Source organism: Rhynchophorus ferrugineus, unplaced genomic scaffold (genome assembly GCF_030347505.1).
Source record: "Rhynchophorus ferrugineus isolate W39M unplaced genomic scaffold, kcgeb_rfMv2 rfM2, whole genome shotgun sequence".
Lineage (NCBI taxonomy): Eukaryota > Metazoa > Arthropoda > Insecta > Coleoptera > Curculionidae > Rhynchophorus > Rhynchophorus ferrugineus.
This window is the reverse complement of record NW_027472581.1, coordinates 86,026,157-86,042,179: the sequence shown is the minus strand read 5'-3', so window position 1 is coordinate 86,042,179 and position 16,023 is coordinate 86,026,157. Positions and strand designations below refer to the sequence as shown.

At 33.7% G+C, this 16,023-nt stretch overlaps 1 protein-coding gene across 3 annotated transcripts in view; it reads right to left on the bottom strand.

Moving 5' to 3' along the window:
• Positions 1-5,906: 5,906 nt before the first annotated feature.
• Positions 5,907-16,023, bottom strand: part of sba (six-banded) — a 153,074-nt gene continuing 142,957 nt past the window's right edge. Inside the window, exons 6-9 of one of the 3 annotated variants that reach the window (XM_076395176.1) lie at positions 12,061-16,023; positions 11,200-11,566; positions 9,980-10,223; positions 5,907-8,992 (exon numbers count right to left, since the gene is read on the bottom strand). In XM_076395176.1, coding sequence (XP_076251291.1) covers positions 8,830-8,992; positions 9,980-10,223; positions 11,200-11,566; positions 12,061-16,023 — 4,737 coding nt within the window. In that variant the 3' untranslated portion in view covers positions 5,907-8,829. The other 2 variants (XM_076395177.1, XM_076395178.1) reach the window with 2 other exon arrangements.

Sequence of the window (16,023 nt, the reverse complement as noted above, 5' to 3'; positions counted from 1 at the left end):
CAAATAATAAGAAATTATATAATTGGTAAAGCGACAAACGTAATGAATAAATATCTAAATTGTTTCACAAAATAGCCAAAAACTCAAGGGATCGATATAATTTAACTTTTAATGTTATTACAGTTAAATCATTATTTACTTAGTTTTTGTATTTTGTTTAGACTTAAAATATGATTTTAAAAATCGAATGATGCTACAGTTAAATAAATGTCATAAAATACCATTTACAACAGGATAACGATTATCATTACTACGAAATAACCGCAAATGTGGAAAACAGTTATTAAAATAAAATCGGGGATTTTTAGATAGTGCGTCCTATTTTAAGTTTTTTGGTACACTTTTGAGATTTTTGGTTAATCTTATGACTCACAAAATTCTTAGTATACTTTAAGACTTTATTGATCAAATGTCCTCAACACATTGAATTGATATAGAAGTAGTGCACTGCTATTCTTTAGTTTGAGTCCTAAAAAAAATTGTGTTGTCAAATAACGCTTAATATTTCCACTGGAAAAAGTAATTGACAGTGGGTAGAAGAAGCTACTAGTGAGAGTAAAAACCATCCTCTGGAGATTGGAAAAATCAAAAATTTTAATGGCAAAATAATGCCTTTTTTATCAGCTTCAGATGGAGAAACTACAACAGTATAAATTCGTATTATTAATTTTACCAGAATTCCTTTTAACATAAGTATTTAATAAAAATATTTCTTAACAACCCGCTAAGCCATTTTGGATAGCGCAGTGGTCAAAGTGACAGGACGATCCTCCTACTGTTGCGATAGTCTAGTCGTGGATTTGAATCCTGTCGGGGCATGGTTGCAATATTTATGTTTAAATTTGTTATTATTTATAATTGTGATTGTCAATTGGCAAGAATGTAAAATCCGATAAGGAAAATCAACCAGTCATGCCAGTAACGTGATTGGGTAAGACGGATGTCTGCTGAGATGGGATGATCTCGGTAATCGGAGCTAATCTCTCACACATAAACTCCAGTTTGTAAAAAGCAGTCTACAATATAACAAAATAAAACATCTGCTGAATTCAAAAATTACTATAAAAGTTTTGATTGGTCTAAATTTAGAAACACAAATGACATTTTTTCAGTTTGTTGAAAATTTATTTTTCGAGTTTGGCAGACCTATTAACTGTTATTAATGTTATATTAGTAAGTGATTAGATTGCTATAACAACGAATTTTAAAGCATTTTAGTGCATTTAAGAGTGTTTTATGAAGTACATTTTGTTACGTTAACGTTCTGTGGAAAAGTGTAAATTTATTCAACAATTTTTATTAGATTTTCCGCGTCAAAACAAGGTTTAGCGAGAAGATACAAAAAATTCTACCGAGTCATCATTGAACGTCAGTGAAATACCCTAATCTCACATTAACTAATAGACTTATTCATATTCAACATCCAAAAAGTTTACCAGTTCCTACTTCATCCCAAATCAATGAGTTAGAATTGTAAACAGGGAAGGCAGTGTGGAAGAAGAACTTAATAAACCTTAACCATTCTATTACTCTGACTTTGAACTATATTTCTAAATATAAAATCTGAATAATTAAGTGATTTAGAGCCGCCATAGAAACACCATGTTTATTTTAGATAACATTAATTTCAACAAATGTATGAACGAAAACGAAAGTAATAGATTTGTATATTTTAAATGGATTATGATGATTAGATTTACACGTGTATACAATATAACTTAAGTTTAAGTTTTTTTTTTCTTTTTCCGGATTAACCAGCTAGAACCAAACAGTTTTTTGCTGATGTCGCTTCGGGCTTCGGATAGAGAGATTTTGAGGGCGATAGAGACCCTGGGGTACGACTAGGATTGTCGTAATTGGTTTAACTACCGGGGTTTGTGGACGGGTAGGGATTTGATCAAGTTGTTTTCGTGTTCTAAGAGTCTAGGGAGAACCTTACACTGAGCATGTTCGTGAAACTTTTCGGGGATGCCTGATTCGAGGTGAGTGTTACGTTCCTCGTGAACCGTAGGCATTGAGTAACCCGCGGACTTTTTGGACTGGAACACTTGGAATAGTGCAAGTTATCTATCAGAGACGTACCTGTGCTCTGTAGAGGCAGACTGGACGGACTAGCATCTTATACAGAGTCGCTTTCTCGGATATTGGGAGTTTGCTTTTTCTGCAGATGAGTGGAAATAGTGGGCTGTACAAACCATTGCCTTTGCAAATAGCGTGCTGTATTTGAGCTGATCATTGGAACCTACGGTCGATCTGGAAACCGAGATATGATACATTCTGGAGTCCAGGAATAGGGACTTCCTCGATTTGGATGCGATATGCACGGAACTCCTTCTTATGGTGGAACAGAATAGATTGAGTTTTGCTCGGGTTAATCTGCAGCCGCGAGAATTTGTACCACGCAATCGTCTGGTTGTGTTGAACAAGGCTGGAGCTAGTGGAGCACCTTGCAGGACTCCTACGGAGGTTTGTTTTCGAGGAGACTGCGTCGCCAATCCTTACTAGAAAGTATCTATCATATTATGGTGAATCAGCGAAATTAGGTCATTCAGTAGACCTAGTTGGTTCGCTTTAAAGAATAGTCCTTTGAGCCATACTTGATCGAAAGCTTTCAAAATACCTAGAAAGATGGCTCCAGCTTTGCGACCTTTTACAAGTGCCTGATGGATGGTTACTGCGACGCGAGCAGTTTGATGGAGGTTTGAATGTTTGACACGGACACCGAATTGTTCGTTTGGTCTGGTCAGTGAAACTATTTAAAGCGTGTAATATCGCTTTTTCGGCACGTTTGGAGAGTGAACTAGTCGGGCTGATGGGCCTATAGTCAGATGGATTTGACTTGGCTTTTTTTTTGGAATAACAGCGACAAGCGTTTTTTTCCAATTTTTTGCGAGACGCTTTAACCTCAGGATGGAGTTAATGATGTTAGCAAGCTCTAAAAGTTGCTTGCTGGTGAGATTTTTTAGATGGTTTAAAGCCTTCTGGAAAGGAAGTAAATTTCTATTTACTCATATACCAACAGTTTAATATTATTCATTAATATTTATGGAAATAAATCACAAATAATAATGATTTAATTAAATATTAATTAGTTAGTTACGATTAATTATAGAAAATTAGTATCTTCACTTATACTTTTCTGAAAAAAATTTTTCAGAATCAGAATGTTATATCTGAAAATATTCACAGGATTTACATAATATAAATATAAAAATATGATATATCTCAAAACAAAATGTGTTTACCTTGAGTGGCTAACGCAGTATCTGCAATATTTTGTTCCTAATAAAAATATTTCATTATCATCCTGCACTTGCGGTTTCGCATACGCCTTGACCGATTTTATAGCTACGTCTTTTACAGAGAATAAAGATAAATATACGTTTATAATCAGGAATAATCAGCTTTAATAGGACCTTGAGTATCTTCAATATAAAACTTGCGAGTTCTACGAACAGTCGTAAGTGCATTAAATGCATAAAACCAAATCATCTAAAATATTTTAGATATAAATTAGACATGTCTTTATATCATCTGTATTTTTGTAGTTATTATAGTGTATAAAATAAAATATATTTTCACAAAATAAATAATACATATCATAGACTAACTAGTACCGACTTCAATGTTCCATTATTCCATAGATATGACCGATTAATTATTCCTCCCTTCACTTTTTTTAAAGCAATTTTATATAAAAATAAGATCACATTTGTCGAAATCCATTTTAAGAAGCAAATGATCCCGAACTTCAAGGTAAATTCACTGCATCTTAAAATCATTTCATTAGGTCTACAAAAAATAATCTTATTTTGTACAGTTGCATTGTAACTCAATTTTATTTATATTAATTAATTTATACTTCAAATTAGTGTTTTACCCTCTTAACAAATTTGACTATTTACAATCAACATTGAGTTAATATAATAATGGTACTCCCACGGCAACTATATAACTCCAATATTGCGTTCCATAAACAGCACTATCACAAAGAAACCAATATTCGGTTTACGCTATATAATATATATACTATATTGTATATATTACTATAATATATACTGTTTTATTAATTTTATGTTATTAATTCTACAGTTTTAAAGTCTATAAATTGCATAAATCGTTTTCTTGCGTTGGCTATTACTTTTCATCTCAATTTATTCATTTTCCACGCTCTTAAATACATCCGATATTTATATATTACAGATACTAAATACAACTTGTTATAAAAATGCAGTAAAATTTCTTTAGAATCAGTTAAATTAAAATTACTGTTTAACGTAACCCGTTGGTTTGTACATTATTTAATAATATTTTAGAGTAGATGTTAAAAAAACTAAAATAAGATTCAGATAATACGATAAAATTCTATTGTACTCTTATTATATTAATTTTGATATTTGAGAAATTTGCTTCTTGATTGTTTCAACTGACTGATGTTTACTTTTTCCCTTTTCAGGTGAAAACTTTCAACTACGGCCCTATAGTTGATATATTCATTCTTTTTGCAATTCAATAATAGTCTAGGCAAACTAACATTACATATTCATAGCAACTGTCACTCATCTACATATCCCTTCCTCCTAGTGACTCACTTTGTCAACTCTAACTGGTGGCTCAGATTCTGAAAATTCTAGGAATTACATTTAAACATAAATACATATAAACGTTTGTATTGCTTATATCATCCAAATTTATATCATCATTTCATTTATTATTTATCATTATTTATATTCATAATTTTTATTTATCATGCAATCTTATATCATCGTTATTATGGTTTGAAATATCTTGCTAATCCCTATTTCTAAAACCAGGATTCCTAAAATGTGGAATACCTATTTTGAAACATGGATTACTTAATTGGTATTAGAATAATAGAAAAACCTAGTGCATGTTCATAGAAAATTGTGCGATGTTTACAGTGATGGGTTCTTAAGTGAACGCTAGTGTCAAAATTGGTTAGTTCGTTTTAGTTTCGGAAACGTCAATGTTAATAGATGAGCTTCATCCGTACCGACAAATTGTTGAAAAAGTCGATGATATTATTGAAAATGGGCCGAGTTTCCATTTGTGAATCGTTCCTGAAAAGAAACAAAATACAATGTGCCAAACATATCGTGGCCAAAACAGCGAAATGTTTCATAAACGCTTGCAAAGCCCGCATTGACGTTAAAAGGTGAAGTTTAGCAATATCCAAGTGTTTGGTGGCTTTGAAAAAGAATTGTTTGTCACGAGTTATTCTACACGAGCCAAACTACTAATTCGATTTTCTAACGTCAACGGCTAATAATGATTGTGGCATAAGTTTAAGAAAAAACGACTTGAATTGATTGATATCACTGTTTTTACCACATTACATTAGTTCAAACTCATAGTTATCTTGGCAAATGTTATTCGGCAAAGCGGCTGGAAAATTGATACATCCATAGCATCCAGGCCATAGCTTGCTTCATCCGACTCTCATTTGTTCTCCTAATGAGGTAAAGCTGAATTCTAAAGGAGCTTCTGAAAATGAACTATTATACATATATTATTATACGTCAAACGTTTTGGAATCTTATTTTTTACCAACTAGGGTTTAATTGGATTTTCTCTACTCTTTAACGTGGACTCCGAAAAACAAACCTCGGCATTAAATTTACTTCACAGGGGTATGTGAGATAGTTCGACGACATTCGGTGTCAACATGTCTGAAAACAGGCTTGATTTGGACATATATTTAAAATACCTAAGCAAAATGAAAAGTGCTACCAAAATTGAAACCGCAATTATCGCATTCTTAGCAGCACTACTCACCTGGTTCACTACACTAGGAGTTTTATTATTATTGTAGACTGTTTAAATAAACTATAAACGAAAATCGTTTAATCGTTGAAAGACAAGATGGAAAATAAATAAAACACATATTGATCTAATCCAGTATTTATTGGGCTGAAGAATGTTCGACCACAACATAGCATGCCATAATTTAAAATATTACAAATATATATATATATATATATATATATATATATATATATATATATATATGTATGTATGTATGTATATATATAAATATATAGATAGATAGATATATACATATAAAAATATATATATACACATATATAAATATATAACTTATAAACAGAAATTTTTAGCTACCGCACACACTCCATAATGTGACAAGTAGCCCTAACACTGGATTAAAGATGTGTACAAAAAATCTGGCAATTAAAAAACTACATCACTATCTTACTGTTTTCCTCCCTCCCTGTAAAGTATCTGTTGATATGATATGGAAAAAGAAAAAAAGCAATTGCATCAAGACTACTGTGCTTAACACAGAACGATGGTTGATTAACTGACAGACTTTCCTTACACAGTACAGGTGGAGGAATAGAAAATAAATCTATCGACCACATAAAAAATACACTGGAATACATTTTATATCTGTGACACAGAAACAGGTACCTATAAAAATATATACATAATAAATTATAAATACATAAAGCTTGGTAATATTATACATGTTGATAATCTTTTTTAAATCAAGGTTGATTGATAAATGTTTGCAGTAAAAATATATGGTAGGGACCCATTTAAAAAAATATATAATATAAATGCGGGATTACAGAAAAACTGAAATGTATGAATCAAGCAAATTTGTTAGTATTATTTATTTAATATTAACTAGTACTGCCTGTTCAACTAACAAAAATGTATACAATCAACCTCAAATCTTGAATTATTTTTTTGATAAACTCCAGCTTACTAAAAGGTTAACACCCTAGGTATTCTATTGTGATGCTATTGTAAAAATAATTAATATAAACATATAAAATTTTTCATGGATATGAAAGATTTGAAAGTCATATTTAGTCTATATAGGTGGTACCGATTTGATTCAAATCGCGTGCTGATTTAGTACTACTCATAAATAAAACAGCATTATTCCATAATGCTGAAACAATTAAAATCAGTGATACTTAACCAACATTGAAATTATCTCATGAGATTCAAAACTTTCAACATTAATAAAAAATTAAATTAAAACAAAAATAAATATACAGTCCAAATAAATGGTAAAATTTATAAACAATAAATACAGTTGCTTATAAAAATATAATGTACAAATTTTAGTTTTAATCATCTATTTTATATTTAAGCATTTTAAAATGTAAGTTTGATTATGAATTATGGTTTCATCAAAAAAATAAAATGAACACTGGATCCGTTTTATTTAATAAAGCAAACGTTCCTAGATTGAAGGTGGGATTGGTGCAGTTTAATTGCAATTAACTTAATAATAAAGAAGAAAAAACAATATATATAATATATATATACATTGTACACAATGATTTTCTTGTATTTAAATAATACGCAAATGTTTAGTCACGGAAATATAAGATCAACAAATAAACAGCGCCTGAATGTGAACCTTTTAAACACTAATTAATATTAACAACGAAAATATAAGAGGATGTTTTAAAGGAAATACATTAACACAAGCAAAAACAATTGTCTATAACGAAAAATCAGCCGCAGTAGATTATGAATGAAATGTCATTACCAGATATCAAACTAAAAATTGTTATAAAGCATGAGCTTTGGATGTTTATAAATTTGATGTTATAATTTACAGATATATTTTAAAGACGTCGTAACAGTAGCAGTTGAAGACATTATCTTATTATTTCATAAATAATATCAAAAATTCACCTTTAATAATATAATTTTTGTTTGGACCTTGCTATCTGTTACCTGTCAAAGTAATTTTTCATAATAGTCATTAGTTTTTATCTGTGGTAGCGTATAAAATGACGTAAATCTGGCATTCGCGTGATCTCAGACTATGATTAAGTAATAAAAAATATCACCAGATAAAGAGAATATCTTCTACAAAAAAATACAGTCAATAAACTGAGAAATTTGATTACTGTACATTTTTAAATCTATCTATATAAGCGATTCAGTCCATATGGGCTCTACCATAAAAGAAACAGAGTAGGCAAGATATAAACAAAACAACTCGAAAACAAAATGTAGTATTCACTTATAACTTGATTTTAGAACACTAATAGGTATTTTGTCATATATTTCAGTTTATTTATAATTATTTTAATTAAAATTCTGTGATATTATAATTGAACATATTCTAAACCTGGCAAATGCTGATATTATTGTCATTACAAATATATAATTTATAAATTATAAATTGACTAGAAGAATAAAAGTGTCGTAATTATCTTTAACAGTGTTTCTTTAGTATCAGGAGTATTTAGCTTCAGAATATTTTTGATTTGTATTTCGATTATCATAAAAACAAATTATATAGACAAAAAAATCCAGAGATATTAGTACAACTAAATGATAATTACACTAAGAATATATGACTTGCAATATTATTGAATCCTAGGCTCTAATAAAAAAATTTAGTACTAATCAGATAATATATATATATACAAATTATTGAAAGCCCAGTTTATTTATATATAAATCTAAGGTGAAAAGAAATTCTCATTTACATAATATGTATATTAGAAATTGCGTTATTTTGACAATATTTTTTTGAAATATTTACGTTATATGCCTTATTTTACTACTTTAAAAAGACATTTGAAAAATATTTTAAATTTACGCACCGTCACAAAGTTTTAAATAGGAATTAGGAATCCAATATCAGCATTTTCTCAGCCTACTTATTTCTTTAAAATCGAATAAATTCTTCACTCGCAATTACTTTGAAAAGCATTATTAATTTCTCTAATATAATAGTTTTATCTATACAACATTATACTGTTTTATTTCGATGTTGGTCCTACTGTGGTTGATATAAACATGGCTCATTTCTCAACGTTGTCCGCTCCTCAACCTTGACGTCACCTTTTCGGATTTGGAAGAAGACACCTTTTGTTTCATCGTTTCCTCTGAGATCTTATTGGTGTCTAGATTATCTAATTCCGCCATAGCTTCTTGTATTGCTTGCTCCAATAGACTGCTTAATTTTCGACTTCTAAAAGAGAAATAAGAATGTTTAACGAACTAACAAATAGCCATGTTGCTAAATAACCCATTATAAATGACATTAATGTTTAATCTTAATATATTCAATCGATAATAAAACAAAGTTAAAAAAACGCAAATATGGAAATATAAGACAAACATTTTATTAACTATCATTACAATCGATCTGATTGTAAAATAACATCAACTAAGTGTTTTTACAATTAAACAATTGTAAAGGATGTCTAAAAATTTACGCAATTTTGAACTTCTCGCCATTTATGCGGTAAAGTATTAGCAACCAAAAAATAATTCAAACTATTTTTAACAATTTACTTGATATATATTAAAGGATAATGCCACATTATATAAAATAAATGAATAAATGGCTTAAACACCCATGAGGGAGTATCGCATCTGCTAAAGAAGCTTTCTAGATCCTATGGAGTGTTCTAGGTTCTCAGTCCATATCTAGTTCTCATTTTGATTTTTGATTTATATAATTTTGATATTTATTTTCTCCTTTTTGACCCTCTTTTTCTTTGGATGCCTTTTCATTTTATTTGCTTTTTGTTCTTTCCAATATACATACCTTTTTTCGCTCAATTTCTTATTTTTCAATTCTTTAAGTCATCCAATTTTTACCCCTTTCTGATTTAATGATTTTAAGAATTTTATGATCCTTCTAGTATTATATCTTTCTAAGTTTTAATTTGAGTCCCTTTAAAACCTTTGTTCTATGTTGTTATTCACTATCTTGGTGGTTCTTTTTTTCTTAATTCCTATTAATACTATATTTTTTATTTAAGCTTGATAGTTTTTCTGATTTGTATTGAATTCACGACACATACACTCAACACCACCTTGTTTTCTATTCAATTCAAATCTTGCGTATATTTTGAGACAGCCTATAGTACTAACATTATCGACAATACAAGAAACTCCAAGTTGATGTAAATAAAATTTTGTGATGTGGCCATCAACTCCAAAAACTCACGTTCTTGCTTTCTTCCTGGCTCGATGGTGCTCCTCTAAACCTTGAGATAACGTGTGTAAATTTTCGATATTAACCTTAGACATATCTTTCTCACTGCCAAACCATTTAACCGTGGCTATGTTATTTTCCACAGCTACGATTTTTCCTGGCCAAGCCGAAGAACCTTTCGTGGGACCCCAAACTAGGTCCCCAACGGTAAATAGCGGCCGAGGAACGCGATCCTTCGGTTGCTCTTTTTTGGTTTCTAAACAAAACAGTTGAGTGTTGAAAGCGAAATTTTGAATGCGAAGCGTCGTGGAGGCAAATAATCCTTTTTAATTAATATGATTTTGAGTGGAGGAATGATTAGATCACAGACACCATGTTAACTTTCTGACAAGTGATTTTTTGGAATGTTAGGCCACACCTCATTGTACAAATGGTATTTTAAATAACGGCTATATATACAGCTGATTAATGGACTGAAAAAAAGTAACAGTTAATTAATAAAACACGTTCACCATATATCACGCATGCATTCGTTTGAAGATCCTAAAACCTGTAGCATCAAAACTAAATTCTACTATATACAGCTATGAATTAAATTTAAAAAAGTTCTACTTTAGTCCCAGTACTATCTCGTCTAATTAAAAATTCATACATGATTAAATAGTTTTCTTATTATAAGGTAATTTCAATACATAGTATTGTTGCATTATTTTGCATTAGTTAAACAATATTACCATTAAAGGAACCACCAAGTACTATTAGATGTGTATTATACAGGATCTCCCAAAATGTACCCAAGATTATAATTGAGTAAAAATTATTTATTTGTACTTTTTTAAAAGAATAATGAAATACATATATAGGAAGGGTGGTGTACGAATAGCGCCCACCGTTAATCTTCGGCTTGGACTTATTGTGGGCTTCTGTGGCTTTTCAGGTACATATAATATACATACTCTTTCTATGACAGTACCATTGACGGCAATTGCAAATATTGCGTCTGTTTTTGAACGTCCTTTATTCAACATTTTCATTATGCAAATAATATTTACATTAAAAAGTTGCACTTGTGGTTCAAAATCCCCATTCTACATTTTTATGTTTAACGAATATTAGACTTATTTCTACTGATGACTTGAACCTGATATACATGCATAAGCATTACTATTAATTATTAACAAAAAAAACTACAAAGCAGCTAATTATTATAGAAAGTGTTTCAATAAATTTACCATTATCATCATCCTCAAAAAGTCTCATTTGCTGCGTTTCCATCACAATCATCATATTGCTCTTCTTTTGATTGGTCATTTTCTCGTAGTGCTTTGAACTGACCACATCCTGTTTTGATTTATGTTCAAGGAACTGCATTCCAGGCATCAAATTCGATGATTCCGCAAAGGCCATATGTGACATGTTTTGTTGCCGTTTACCGTAATGCATGTGGGCACTGGTCACATCAGTAAAATCCTGCTTCACTGAATACTCATGTTTGATTGATCCACTTGAGTGGGTTATTCTTCTCCACTCTTGATCAGCTTGCTGGATATTGCTTTCCATTAAATCTGGTTCACTGCTTGATATACAGTGGACCATTGCCTAAAAATTAGTAAATATAATTGATTTCACAGATCTGCAATGAAATCTTTCTTTCTTATTATGTAATCTATATATGGATTTTCTGTTATGATTATCATTATATCTTTCAAAATTTAAAATTTATTTTTTTATAAATTTAAAATATTTTGCTCTTGCATTTTAATATTTTACACCACTTTAATATTTTCAAATAATATCAATACAGACAAAACTAGTCATTTTCGTTCTTATTCACGGGCTTACGAGGTTTTCACTGTTAGTTTACGGTAGTCTGTAAGTGTTGACATAAAATGTATATTTATAGTTATAATTCACATGTAGTTTAAAATGTAAAGGAAACATTAATTGAAAAGTAAAAAAAAGTGGTTATAGACTACACTAATACCAGAAAAGATAGTAATAGTAAACAATGAGGAAAATGGTAAGATGAGCTCAAAAAGTAAATAACAATGAATTGAACACATAATAATTATTACACAAATTCATTATTTTACCATTGCTCCTGATCCCGGTCTTCCAGGAATATTAATGTCACTGCAGGATGTTGAACAATTCGACGGAGCTGGTGATAATCCATCGTCAGTACTGCCTGTGTGTGTTGTGGTATCAGCTGTTGGTGGACTTTGGCCACCAGACGCCAATGGGCTTAGTGTTGTCGTATCTGGTGGGCTTCCTGCGCATAGCGTGGATGTCTGACAAAAGGTGTTTGTGGTAACGGCTTGTGAATTTTGATTCACCGCAGTCTGCGTCGATACAGATTGTCTATAATTAATATCCTGTGGACTGGCTCTTTGTTGTTGTACCATCACAGTTTGTAATGGTTTATCATTAGAGTTGATAATGAAACTCTGTTGATCTAAATTAAGAGACGCCGATCTGGCAACATTCTGCTGACCTTGTTGGTTGCCATGTTGAAAATTTTGAAGTTGGTTGTTCGCCACCATAGTTGTTTGTTGTTGTACGATGGTTGTATTCTGCTGAACGAATGTAGTGTTTTGTTGATTGGACGAGGATGCTGTCGCAATGTTAGTCGCTTGTGGTGTACACGGTACCATTAGAGTCTGTCCCATTTGTCCGTTCATGTGAATAAATTCCTGTTGGCCTGACTGAATTTGGCTATTCGATCGTATCTGCTGAGGGGACGTACTGAACGTGACTTGCTGCGAAGGACTGACGCTGGCTACCAGAGGACTTAACTGCCCACTGAACTGGGCCCCATTTACAACAAACTGACTGCCATTGGGAGAGAGAAACTGCGCACCAGGACTATGTTGTTGCTGTATAATTTTACCTTGGGATGTTGGCGCTCTGATGACCATTCCAGCTGGTCCCGCAGCAAGAATGCTCTGGCCACCATTAAAAACACCGCTGTTTTGAATTGGAGTTAGAACGTTCTGTCCGTTTACGTTTTGAATTTGTAACTGCATTCCAAGATTTGACGTGTCCTGTAATATGGTTGCCGTACCATCAGCGTTCATCACCATACTGCTACCGATGTTTGGCACAATAAATTGCTGAATTGCCGGGAAATTTTGTACGACGCCCGCCGTTCCATTTATTAAATTGACAGGTTGCAGCAAATTGATTTGCTGTGTTGGTTGAGAGTTGGTTATAATTTGTTGCGGTCCTAGGTTGGCGTTAGCTACGGCTTGTCCATTCATTACTATCTGCGGAGGTCCACCAGTTTTACTTGGGACAATGGTAAGAGCCTGCATGACAGGAGTAGTGGTGATACCCTGTGGGCTATGAGTCATCTGGATCTGTTGTGGAAACCCTTGCGACATAACGACACCGGAGTTTTGCTGCGCAGCAATATGTAACATTCCAGCGACTGTTTGCGATGACATCTTCCGTTTTTTCCCTTTTTTCTTGGTTTCAGGGGATAATAGAGCTGGTGCTCTTCGGGGATCGTTATTATCTAGTTGAATTTGTTGCTGGATGACGTTGCCGGTTACTATTTGGGGGATCTGAACATTCTGACCCACCGCCATGCCATCCATAGTCATAGTAACCCCGGGTTGAATTACGAACGGCGCAGGAAGAGCGTTAACAAGAACAGTTTGTTGGCCCAAAACCTGTTGAGCCACAGCTGGAATTACTTGAGTTACAGAAGCAGTTACGTTGGTTACCATAGGCGATACTGATATAGGAGGCATGGGATTTTGGTTTCCGACCACTTTGGGTGGAGGAGGGGCCATAACGTTACTTTGTCCGTTACCTGCGCTTGCCATAATCAATTGACCATTGGAAGAGACAAGAATATGACCTGGTGGTAATCCCGTGGGTGAATGTTTGATTACGTGTGGGGATACTTGAGGGCTGGTTTGTGTAATTGATACCGTGACATTTTGTTGCTGACTATGCGGTACTTGAATACTGCTGACTACGCTTTGGACCATTTCCAGAGGAGACTTAGATACTGTCACATTGGACGGCTGTAGTTGAGACAACATGGAATTAGACGTGGGGGTATTCGAACCGGAACCGTTTGACGGACTATTTATCGATACAGTCGCGGTATTTGTTCTTCCCGCTAATACCGATGTTATGGTATTACATCCGGTAGTACGCCCACTCGCCATTGTGGTCACTACATTCGTTATATAACCCCGTTCAGACATTCTTTGCATCGAAGCATTAGAACTGACATGAAAATTATGACCGTACTGTTGGCTTTGTTCCGATTTGACCTGACTCTGCATATGCTGTATATAATTCTCCCTCGATTGAGTAACGATATCCACGATTGGTCCATGATTATGTTGCATGTTGATGCTCTGATTATTAGCGATATTCTGCGGGTCATTGTTTCTTTGAGGTGGAGTTGGTGTGTGTGAGTGGGAATTTGGGGTCGGAGGATCGGACTGATTTCCATCCATTGGAGAAACGTTACTAGTACTAACTGTACCCCCCTGAATGGGCCTGGTGTCGGGTGATAACTGACTGTGTTTTTCCATGTAAACCGACGACGTGACCGGATCGTCAGAGGTAGTACAAGAATTCGGGGTTCCTGGCTCGCTATCGGATCTACTGTGACTCTTCAGCTTTTGATTATGAGTAAACATGTGGGTTTCAGGCACACATCCATGGCATTGCGGCGGATATTCCGCAGATTGATCGTGCACCACACTGCTATCGGCGACGTTCTGTTGTTGTACTTGGATTTGATTCATTTGATTATACTGCTGCTGACTTATAGGGTTGTGTTTCTGTTTAACTATATTAATGCTTTGATTTACACGTGGAACTTGTTGTGGTTTTACAGTCAAATTAATATTACTAGGTAAAGGCACCTCATTTGCTTGAGAATTTGATATGGCAACAACGTTTTGCTGAGAACCCTGCATAGATGTCGTGGGGCTGTTGCATACGTATCCCGAATTGTTTGCGCCCGTTTGCCGATTGATGGTGTTGTTTAGTAGAGCCGTCTGTTGTGCCAGATATCCGCTGGGATCTTCCATAAATGACGGACTAGATACCGTCTGACTGTGAGGCTGTATTTGATTTATCACGAGGGTTCTGTTAGCGTCATTGGAAATTTGACGGACATCTATGTTGGGGCAAGAATTTTGGTTGACCTGACAATTTTCAACCATATGATATTGTCGATTTTTTATCACTTTGTTTAATTTCACTTTCTTTCTGCGCATCTCGTCCTGCCAAATTGTATTGGGAGCATGCTGATGTAATGGGGGCACTCTCTCATATATATTCGACATTTGCGAATTTTGCGGCTGAACTGCCAACTGTTGAGGACTGATCCCCTGTTGCATTTTATTTTGCCACTGTATTTTTTGTTGTTGAATTTGCATTAACTGATTTTGGTTAGGTATCTGATTCTGAGTTCTTGGTCCGTTCATAACTTGATTAAAGCGCCTGGATGGTTTGTTATGGTCTTGATAAGGTCCGGGCTGATTACCGTATAAGTGCTGTTGTTGTTGTTGCAATCGTTGCTGTATTTCGACCGATTTGATTTGCTGATTGGGTATATTGCAAGGAACCATTTGCATGTTAGGCCGACCGGGACCGCTAGGTTCACTTGGCTGTCCGTTAACAAACAATCGGCTTTGATGCGATTGTTGATGTGATGGATTTTGTAAAACATTCTGACCCTGTACTAGTTGATTTGGCCCCTGTTGCACAACATTATTAGGGCCTTGAGGAATTCCTTGCACGTTAATAATCTGCCCATTAGGTCCAATTAGTTGGTGCGAATGCAGATGGACGTTAGGCCCGTTGTTATAAGATATTTGATGGTTTGTTGGTATAGGTTGATTAGGCATACCACCTGGCACATTCGTCTGAGACGCCATAATGCCATTTTCGTTCAAAACGACCGATTGATTTCCCACCAATCGACTACCACCAGGCTGTTCTTGACATCTCAATAACTGATTTTGCTGGTTCTCCGGGTAACCTTGCACTCGCCCACTGAATTCGGAAGTTGACGACCAAAC